The 10,761-nt window shown below is 51.3% G+C and overlaps 1 protein-coding gene across 2 annotated transcripts; it reads right to left on the bottom strand.

Annotated features, from left to right (window-relative positions):
• Positions 1 to 3,597: 3,597 nt before the first annotated feature.
• On the bottom strand, positions 3,598 to 8,998 carry PPM1M (protein phosphatase, Mg2+/Mn2+ dependent 1M). 2 transcript variants are annotated; one of them, XM_049776691.1, is made up of 10 exons: positions 8,745 to 8,824; positions 7,516 to 7,639; positions 7,140 to 7,394; positions 6,379 to 6,491; positions 5,760 to 5,844; positions 5,544 to 5,662; positions 5,310 to 5,373; positions 4,971 to 5,078; positions 4,733 to 4,881; positions 3,598 to 4,402 (listed from the first exon to the last, which is right to left on the bottom strand). In XM_049776691.1, exons 1-10 carry the CDS (start codon positions 8,753 to 8,755, stop codon positions 4,258 to 4,260), a joined length of 1,173 nt encoding a protein of 390 aa, XP_049632648.1. In that variant the 5' UTR covers positions 8,756 to 8,824; the 3' UTR covers positions 3,598 to 4,257. The 2 variants fall into 2 exon arrangements, with proteins under 2 accessions (XP_049632648.1, XP_049632646.1); XM_049776689.1 differs by having other exon boundaries at positions 3,603 to 4,402; positions 8,749 to 8,998.
• Between the last annotated feature and the right edge of the window lie 1,763 nt (positions 8,999 to 10,761).

The following is a 10,761-nucleotide window of genomic DNA, read 5'->3' as shown; positions in this document are numbered from 1 at the left end:
TTAGAAACAGTGGGCTAACAGAAAGGATGCTTAGTAACTTACCTGCAACCAGATCAGCCACCAATCATGACTTGCCTGTTAACAAAAATGATTTAATTGGATTTTCCTATATGTTCAAAGCTGAGGCTATGTCCTCAGAAAATACATGCTGCCTCGGTTTTATTTGTGGGCCCTGTGGCTGCATGCATAGCTGACTCCTGAGCTGGAAGTCGCTTTCCGTAAGAGAGAAACTAGAAGTGACCAAAAATGATGTGATGTAACTAAGGTACAATTAAGTGAGAAGAGAGGCTGCAGGAGACTGGTGGGGAGCCAGGGGTGCTCAACCTTTCCTCATCGAGAATGGGCTGCTTGCCTCCCTCTAGTCAGGACAAAGCCACTGATGGGTCTGTGACCGTGACATGATCACTCAACCACCAGCCAGTTGAGTATTCAAAACAAAATGAACTTCTGACTGTAATTATAAGGAAATTTTAGAGGTTTTAAGAATAATTGATTTGCTATTCAAATGCTTCTACCACTGTTAATCTTTTGTTGTTAAATGTATCTAGACCTTTCTGTGCATAGATTTTTGCTGTTTACATAGTTGTTATTCTGTATATACTATTTTGTCCTTTTTGTACTTAACATATAAACATTTTTTCCATGTTGCCAATCTTAATTTTTAGGCTATCACCTCTTCCATTGAGTTTATATAGCTTTGTTTCCTTGGTTCTTGAAATTGAAGGAAGGGATAGAATCGTCTCCTTTTAGTCCTCCTCACTCTCCCTGGTGCCGGCTGTAATGTTGAGGGGTAGTAGACTGTTGGGTTCCGATGCACAGCCTCTGGTCTTAGTCAGGACTGGGCTGGTGGGTGGAAGGAAACCTGAATCCAGCTCTCAGCTGACAGCTCTGGACTCAACTGTGGGTTCTAATAAGCATTCATAGGGCCAGAAATGAGTGACTGGACTTCAAATCTTTAATCAGTACTTCAGTACTTTAATCCTTGGTACTTCTACCCTTGATCAGATCAGTAGCCTATAGCAGAATAAGGTTTATTGCCCCAGGTAGCTGGGCAAAGATAATGGTGCCTCTTCTTTGAGACTTGCACCAGATTTGAAGAAGGCGTGGCCATTTAGAGATGCAGATTGTTTTTTTTATTTTAATTGGGCAGTACCTGACATTGTTTTGGGGGTTGTTTGCTTGTGGTATACAGGTACCAAACCTGGACTTCCTAGGGCCAGAACCATAGTGTAGCTGATAAGGTACTTTGCCTTATATTTGGCTAACTTGGCTCCAATCTCGGCATCCCAGGTGGTCCCCCGAACCCACCAGGAATGCCGTGAGTGCAGAACCAGGATCTTCTGAGCATTTCCAGATATGGCCCCAAAACAAAACAAAAAAAGATGGGTTTCCTTCATACAACAGCTCTTTGAGTTGTCTCTTCAGCTTGTTTCTACCATTTTGCTCCACTTGTTGGAGATTTGCCAAGGGCTCTCTTTTCTCTGCACAGTAAATGGGAAAACCCAGCTCATGAGTAGCAAGCTATTCATCCTATTCATCTGCTCTTCTGACAGACTGCTAGGGGAGAGAAGAAATCACTTCACCTCACCACATGGTAGGAGCTCCTGCTGCAACATTGGCTCAGATTTGCTGGAACATGTCAGCCCATATCCCTGCTATGCAGCTCCTATTACGGTTTGCTTGCAGTTAACAGACCCACTGTGCCCACTCCCAGTCCTCTGACGTGTATGAGGAACAAACAATGGGCCGGATCAGAAGTAAAGCATGTGTTCTATGGTGGCAAGCTGGTTTAGCAGTTGCTGGGGGAGTGTGAAGACAGGCACAGAATGCTGCTGCACAAAATGTGCCCACACTTCACTGAGGGGAGGAGAAAAGAGGAAGTAAAGCGCCTGTAGGCTACAAGGCACCTGCATTGAGAAGCTGCCCAGCCCCCTGGGCCAGTTTGTTAGAATCTACCTATGAAGAGCCACAATTGCTGACAGGATTATGATTCTAAAGTAAGAAATTTTAGGGGCTGGGGAGGGCAGCAGGCTAGGGTGCTTGCCTTCAGTCCCTACCCTAGCACTGCATATTGCGTCTCAAGCACCGCTAGGAGTGGTTCCAGATTGCAAAGCCAGGAGTGACACTTGGAACATCACTGAATGTGGTCCAAAAATCATAAAAGTACGTTTTTTAGTTTCCCTCTCTTCCCTTGTGAATATAGCAAATGGGAATCTAAAATAGGTTGGAGGGGCAGGAATATGCTTGGTGTGGCTTATCATTCGCTTTGCATGTTTGAGCTGAGTTCAATCATAACCACTTGGGAGCTTAGCCCAACCTCCTCTGGGGATAACTCTGGTGATCTACCACTATGAAGCTCAAGCACTGTCAAGACCACACTATCAGGCAGGCAACATCACCAGGAGTGACCCCTATAAAAACTTAAGTGGGCAGGGCCGTGACAGTGGAACACAGTCCTTGCATGTGGCTGACCCCAGCATCCCGAGCCTCCCTACCCGCCAACACCATCATAATAGTTCGAAATTAAAAACAAAAACAAAAACAGCTCTCTGAGCAGACTTAAATAGTAGATAAAAGCACTAACTGATTTATTTCCAGCTTGGTCTATGGTCTAACCAGGGGTCTCAAACTCAATTTACCTGGGGGCCGCAGGAGGCAAAGTTGGGGTGATTCTTGAGTGCAAAGTCAGTAGTAAGCTTTGAACATTGGGGGTGTGTGTGTGTGACCCAAACAACTAAAACAAAACAAAAAAAGACTCCTCTAGAACAGGGCCACAAAATGTACGGAGGGCCATTTTTGGGCCGCGAGTTTGAGACTCCTGACTCTAATAGAAATGGGTTCAGTGAGTTCAGTGTATGTGAGCCAGGTTGATCCCTGGCCTCAGTCTGATCACTGCTGGGATTGAACCCTTCCACTTCCCAAAACAAACTAAATTAAGTCAGCCCTTCTGGTATCCACAGCTTATGTGGTGGGAACCTCCACTTTGTTCCCTGAACAAAGGATCTTACTGGAGCTCATCCCATGCTGGGAACTTAGGCCACAGAGAAAATAGTACTGTGAGCTTGCCTACTGATCTTGGAAGATAAGGACAAAAAGAATTATAGGGACCAAAGGGATACTATGGGGAAAAGGCATGTTATCTTGCATCCCACTGACTGACCTTAGCTGAATCCTGGTACAACATAGGGTCTCCTATCAGGGTTGCTTGCTCCTGAGCACAGAGCAGGAATAACCCCTGAACACAGTGTGGACCCCAACCAAACCAGTGTATTGTGACAGTAAACTAAAGCAATTCAAGATTCACAGAACTTGGTGAGGTTCAGCAGATAGGGTGCAAGCCTTGCGCACAGCCGACCCAGGTTTGATTCATACAACCTAGAGACTCCCCTAAGCCCGCCTGTCCAGAGCCAGGAAGAAGCCTAGAGCCCTGCTGGGTGTGGCCTTCACCCCACTCCCTCAAGAGACAGTTCACAAGGGCTCTTCTGCACACAGACATTTAATAGGGAGACATTTAATAGGGAGATGTTGAGGAAGCAAAACAAAGGTATAGTTTGGGGACCAGAGTGATAGCACAGTGGGTAAGGTGTTTGCTTTGCACACGATCTCCGGCATCCCATATGGTCCCCAGAGCCTGCCAGGAGTGATTTCTGAGCACAGAGCCAGGAGTGTGGCCCAAAAATAAAACAAAATTTGGGTATCACCCTAAAGCAGGGCAAAGACCATGAAGCAACAACTGGAACCCCCATTCTGTCCATTCTTCCTGCCCCATTTTGTTTTCTGCCACTTGAGCCTCACAGTGATTCTCTCTTCTGGAGGTGGAGGGAGTGGAGCAGAAGCTGGTCCAGATCAGCTGGTGGTGGTCTCAGCAGGCGGGAAGCTCCCACAGCTTTCTAAGGCACTTTGTATGACTTCCAGGCCTGATAATTCACTGTAGACTTTCAAATACTTGCACCTCTCTTTAGTCAATATTCTTAGCCCTGGGGACTGTTGAGGCTCCTGAGCTGCCTTAGAATCAGGATGATTTCATCCTTGGCATTATCACTCTCCCTGCCCACTGAAGGTAGGAGCTGGGAACTGGGCTCTCTCTCTCTTCCTGCTCATAGGTTCCAGGAATGGTTTGGCAGTGGGTTGTAACATAAGAACCCTATACTGTTTGGGATAGGGCCAGCAGTGGGGGTGGTCCTTCTGTTGGTGAGGTAGAGGAATGCCTACACACTGCACCTGGCTTTGGGGTGCCACTGGGAAGCATTTGAATCTTCATTGGCCATGAATCCCATGGCCCTGGCTGTGCAAGGGAATCACAAACACAGAGACGTCATCGTAGGACACTTGCCCTTCCCCTGTGGAACCGTCGTCCTTCCCCTGTGTGCTATGTATCAGCAGTTGGGCCAGCTCTGAGAACCTGTTGAGATAGATACCCCTCAGATGCACTTAGGGGACATTGCAGAGGCATGACCAGCTGTTAAGAACTTAATGCATAGGGTTGAGCATCTAAGGGAATAAGCAATGCAATCTATGACATCAGATGAGCCACAGTGGCCTGGAAGGGCCGTTTTTGGACCACTGGAGTCCAAATCCAGAAACTTTGGATCACTCCAAGAAGTCTTGAGCCCACCCAGATTCTGGCCACCTGCCCTGAGCCAAACTAAATCCCATCTTCTCCGCCCTAACTACTACTTGGTGTTTTTTGTACGCCAGCATAGGCCCAGGCAAGTTCCTGGGAGCAAAGTACCTATGTGGATCCTCCTGGTTGCCAGGGAGGAAGCCCCTCACCAACTGTGCCACTTGCTCATTGGACAGGACATCCCAAAGTCCATCGGTTGCCATGACGACCACATCCTCCTCCTGCAGCTTCAGCTTGTCCACATCCAGCACAGTCACCTGCAAATCAAAACTGAGGCCCTCAGTGATCCCATCAGTCTCATTGCCCTTCTGGGCAGAAGAAGCCGAGTAAGCTCAGACCCTCTTACCTGTGGGACAGAGAGCAAGAAGGGCTTGAGTTGAATGTTCGTGTCCAAGACTCGGAGCTGATGGTCTCCCAGGCCTCGGGAGACGGCCAGTGTTCCCAGTAACCGAGACTGGGGACAAAGAGGTATGAGGTGACCGTTAACTGCTCCAGTAAATGCATAAGCAAAAGGAACTTAGGTGGGCTGTGAACTTGGGTGCCCTGGGGCTAAGGAAGAATCAATCATCCTTTGGTCTTGGAGAAAATTCTGGGCCTCACCAGACCCCCAACAAGGAAACAAAGGGATTCCCACCTCTCCCAAGGGACAAGGGTGAGGGGATTCTTGGAGGAGCCATTTACTGACCTGCCTACCCTGTCCTTGGATCAGTGGGTACTTGAGATCCGACTTCTCCACGCACTTGTAGCTCCTGCCAGGAGCAGATTCCACATTAACTCAGGCTCTATTTCCCGATATAGGAACACTCCCCTGACAGACTGCCCGCACTGCCCACACAGTTGGGCTGGATCTTGGGGTTCTCCCTGCCATATACACACTGGAATGCCACACTTCACCCCACACACACCCCACCATGCTCACCAACCACTCATGTGGTGATCCCGGAACAAAACCTTCTGCCCTAAGTCATCTGCCTTCAGCCTCCGAGGAAACTCAAGTCTAGTGAACTCGCCAGCCAGAAGTTCGGGGTACATAAAGGCCTGGTATGGAGAGATTCTACTCAGCTCAGGCACCCTCTGGTAGCTCGAGAAGCCAGGAGTTGGAGTTCCATATCATTCCTCTGCCCGGAGTGCCTACCAGCTGCTGGATTCGCTGTCGTTCAGTCTCAGGGGTAAACTCTGAGCTCAGGGGTCGTACTTCATCTCTCCGAACCAAGATGGCCCTGGATGAAGTTAGTGGGGAAGGAGAGGTCTGTCAGGAAGCCTCCACTCTCACTCTTGGACTCTTGGTCTTTAATTGGCAGCCCCTCCAAACATGAAGAATGAGCTTTGCCCAAGCCCATCTTAAGTCCAAAGCTTCCTGTAGCTGCTTCAGGCTAGCAGTCATGGGCCTCCCCAGCTCAGCCCTTCCTGGTATTTAATGTCTACATCTTTTTTTTTTGTTTTTGTTTTTTGTGTCACACCCGGTGGTGCTCAGGGGTTACTCCTGGACCTGCACTCAGAAATCACTCCTGGCAGGCTCGGGGGACCATCTGGGAATCCGGGGATCAAACCTTGGTTCGTCAAGGGTTGGCCATGTGCAAAGCAAACAACCTATCACTATGTTTTCACTCCAGCCCCTGATGTCTACATTTAGACTTCAAACACTGACTCAGCCAGTCAGTCCTGCACTGTTTCCACTGCCTCTGGTGCCTGCCTGCCTGCCAGCACTGCCCACCCTCACCCCACCCAACTCTCTTCTAACAGGGTTCACTCACCTGCTATCGCCAGCATTGGCCACGTAGAGCTTTCCCTCCAGGAACACAGCCACCAGGGCTGTGCAGCCGCCCGTCTGGCCCGAGGCTTCCAGTTCCCGCCCGATCACCTCATCCTGGGGTAAACCGAGGCTGATTGAGCTCCTACTTTCTGTTACCCTCTCACTATGCCTCCATCCCCACCTACAGTCCACTGGCCACCGGCAAACCTGGAAGTCCTGGTTTAGTCCAAGTCTAGTATGACCCTGTGGTCAGGAGATCTACATCGGTATTTTTGTTTTGAGGCCACACCTCGAAGTGCTCAGGGGTTATTCCTGGCTCTGCGCTCAGAAATCGCTCCTGGCAGACTTGGGGGATCATATGGGATGCTAGGGATGCTAGGGATCCTGTCCTGGATCTGCTGCGTGTAAGGCAAACACCCTATCGCTGTACTATTGCTCCACCCTACATAGTATTTCTTGTGAGGAAGGGAAGTTCTCCCCAAAACAGTGAGGAAGTGAGGAGAATCCTAGCTCATTGGATCCTGGAAAACAGAAGTGCTAAGTAAATGGTGATGTTGTGGGGACATTAGTACTGGTATTACTATTATTAGTGGTATTGTTAGTACTGTAAAGGCTGGTAGTATCACATTAAATCTTGTCCCCTCTCTCAGATCACAGATCCAGAGAGATCACCACTGTGTACAGGGACACCCCATCTCCTAGAACTCTCTCTGGTCCCTGGGCATACCCTTCCCCTCTGCCCCAGCTGAAAGCCACACTCACACACTCCTGGAAGGCACTCTCCAGAGCCCCGATCACCACGTCTTCTGCCCTAATCCCCTTTTCCTCCACAAACTGGGGGTCACTGGGGCAGACGCAGCGGCCACTGAGGTGCATGGGGGGGTGAGCAGCAATCACACCTTCTATTACGGCTTCCAGCTGCCGCCGCAGACAGGAGTGCAGGGTGTTGGCAGCCATAATGGCTGCGGCTGGACCTCCATGCCCATCAAACAGGGCCCAGTAATAGCCGCTGAGGAACTGGATCGGAAGGAAAAACAGAACATCAGGCTCTGCCCAGCTTTCCCTGCATGGAGCGGGGGCAGAAGGCGAGACCTTCTAGCTTGGCTCCAGCATCGAGCTCGGTCCTGGCGACACTCACCTCCTGTGGGCACAGGGTCAGCCACTCCTGGTCCCCTTCTGTCCCAAATTCGCATCTCTGTACGCACAGCTTCCCGCAGGAGGCCTGGTCCTCGTTGAATTCGGATTTCTCTGCATTGATGATCCTGAGGAGAGAGAAAGGAGGTCTGGGTTCCCCACGTCATCCCTGACACCTCCTAGAAGACACTGGGAGGGGACCGGGGCGATAGCACAGTGGAAGGGAGTTTGCCTTGCACGCAGCTAATGCAGGATGGACCTAGTTTGATTCCCAGTGTCTCATAAGATCCCTTGAGCCAGGAGCGATTTCTTTTTTTTTTTTTTTTTTTTTTTTTGGTTTTTGGGTCACACCCGACAGTACTCATGGACTACTCCTGGCTCTACGCTCAGAAATCACTCCTGGCAGGCTCGGGGGACCCTATGGGATGCCGGGATTCAAAAAAACCGTCCTTCTGTATGCAAGGCAAATGCCTTACCTCCATGCTATCTCTCTGGCCCCAGGAGCGATTTCTGAGCACAGAGCCAAGAGTAACCCCTGAGAGCTGCTGGGTGTTACTCCAAAACCAAAAATAAATAAATAAATAAATAAATAAATAAAAGACACCGAGAGGCACCTGCAACCCAGTGCCCTATGGAAAGATGTTGGAAACAGTAAGAAAAGGCTAAGGGAAGGAGAAGGGTGGGATGTTACTGAGGGCAACTAGCTCCTGAGTGACAATACAGGGGGGTACATCTCTTTACATCGCAAGTGGCCGACCTAGGTTCAAATCCCCTCTACCCTCAACTGTGGCACCCTATGAAGTACCCCCAAACACTGACAAAAGTGCTTCCTGGGGGGCTGGAGCGATAGCACAGCGGGGAGGACATTTGCCTTGCACACTGCCAACCCAGGAGAGAGATGGTGGCTCGATCCCCAGCATCCCATTTGGTCCCCTGAGCCTGCCAGGTGTGATTTCTGAGTGCAGAGCCAGGAGTCACCTCTGAGAACCCCTGCAGTGGCCCCAAAACCTAACTAGATAAAGTAAGTGCTTCCTCAGCTCAGAGCCAGGAGCAAACCCTGGGTGTGTCCCCAAAACAACCCCCAGAAAGGAGGGTCCTGAGCAGTCTAGTGGCCCCCAAAGCTTGGAGGGGTTTGGGGAGCAGCACAGCCCAGGGCCCGGGGTGGCCACTCACTCACTCACTCACTCACTCACTCACTCACTCACTCACTCACTCACTCACTCACTCACTCACTCACTCGGCATAACCGGCGTTCCAGGGCAGCGTGCGCCCTCGCGCTGGGCTGTGCACAGGCCGGTTGCCCGGGCGGCGGGTGGCGTCAGCGGCGGGGCCAGGGCTCGAACCCGAGCCGCGGAGGAAGCGGGGTCGCCGGTAGGGCACGGGGCTGGCACGCGGCCGAGCGGGGCGCGGCGATGGCACCGGACCCCCGGGCAGAAAGCGGCGCCGGAACCAGCCCGTGGACATGGCGCAGGGCCCGGGCCGGGCCGGACCAGCACTCGCCTGCCCGGGCCGGGAGGAGGAGGAGGAGGAAGAAGAGGAGGAGGAGGAAAGGGCTGGGGTTGGGCTGGGCCTGGGCGGGGCTGTGATGCTGCAAAGCGCCACCCCCAAACCCCTGGGCACTTCGTGGCCTGTGTGTGTGCCTTTGCCACCCACTTGACAGCTGCAACAGGCCGGCCTGGCCATCACCCCCACTTTGCGGGCAAGAATATGGAGTTTGAGGCCCAAGTGGACGCGGGTTCGATTCCTGTCACTTCATATGATTCCCCCCACCCCCCACCCCTAGCCTGCTAGGAGCAATTTCTGAGCACAGAGCCCGGAGGAGGAACCCCTGAGTGCCAAAGGGTGTGGCCCCAAAACAAACAAACAAAAGGAATCTTGAGGCTATTCCCTCATCAGAAGACTGACTAGAGCCTAAAGTGGCCTAAAGTTGCTGGCCCGTGGCCTGAGCAGGCCACATTAGCATACTGGTGGGCAATGCTAGCCTTTGAAAGGGAAATTGGGTTCCCCACCCTAAATTGTTCCCAACTAGAGTTGTTTCCAGGCTTTTCCTGGGCCTTGGGCCTCCTGCAGGGACAGACGTTCCAATAGGGACAGTGCTGCCTCTGACAGTTCTTACTCTCAGTAGATTCCCTCTGTCCCCCACCCCAGACGTCCCTTAGGTTCTTGTTTGATCTTCCTCCTCCCTTTTGAAAAGCTGCTTCTGCCCTCTGGCCCGACTCCACCCACAAAGGAAGTGAAAGACTTGAATCTGGGCCACACACACACACACACACACACACACACACACACACACACACACACACACACACACAAAAGGCAGCAAAAACAATGCAAAAGAGTCTAGAGTGGGATTGCTGGAATGATAGCACAGCAATAGAGCATTTGCCTTGCACGCAGCCAATCTGGGATGGACCCAGGTTCAATCCCCAGCATCCCATATGGTCCCCTGACCCTGCCAGGAGTGATTTCTGAGCGCAGAGCCAGGAGTAATGCCTGAGCAACACCACCAGGTGTGGCCCAAAAAACAAACCAAAATAAAAAGAGTACAGAGTCAGTGGTGGTTCCCCCACCCCTCCCACTTGCACTTCAGCAGAGAACTTTGTCATCTCTGTTTAACTTCAAGTTCAACTCCCCGCCTCAGATTTTGTTCCCTCCACTTCTGGAGGCTTCTGGCCTGCTGTTCCCTCCACTCTGCAGAAAACTTGGAGTCCAAAGGGAGAAGGGAAGTGTCTCTTGGTGTGCTGTTTCCATTCTGATGGTGCAGCTGACTCAGATCTCACTGCCAAAGGTTTTCTCTTCCCCTTTTCATCTCCCAGGAGGGACTCAGCGGCCTCTTAGCTTCTGCTTGAGGTCCTCCAGCTCTTGCTCTTTGGGGGTTCCCCCTCGCCCCGAGAGGAAGGTTTGAGTCAGGGAGCTGTGCCTAACACCTCCTCCCACGGAAAGTCTGCTTCAGAGTGGGGACCAGTCTCCTGCACCCACTGCCTGTGTGGGGGCTGTGCAGTGCCCAAAGTGAGGGAGGAGACAGACACCCACTGAGGAAGCAGTGCCTAACAGAAAAATAGTCCAGCAGAGGTTTCCAGAAGGCACCTGAGCTGTGACTTATCACTGGGGCAGAATGGCTCACTGGGTATGGGAGGGAGGCAGGCAGATAGAGAAGGCCTTCTCCATCCTCTTCGGCAACTAATTTGAATATATATTTTAACTTTTTTGTTTTCGTTTTTGGGTCACACCCGGCAGTGCTCAGAGGTTA

This window comes from Suncus etruscus, chromosome 7 (genome assembly GCF_024139225.1).
Source record: "Suncus etruscus isolate mSunEtr1 chromosome 7, mSunEtr1.pri.cur, whole genome shotgun sequence".
Classification (NCBI taxonomy): Eukaryota; Metazoa; Chordata; class Mammalia; order Eulipotyphla; family Soricidae; genus Suncus; species Suncus etruscus.
The sequence above is the reverse complement of the archived record's forward strand: the minus strand, read 5'-3'. Positions and strand labels throughout refer to the sequence as shown.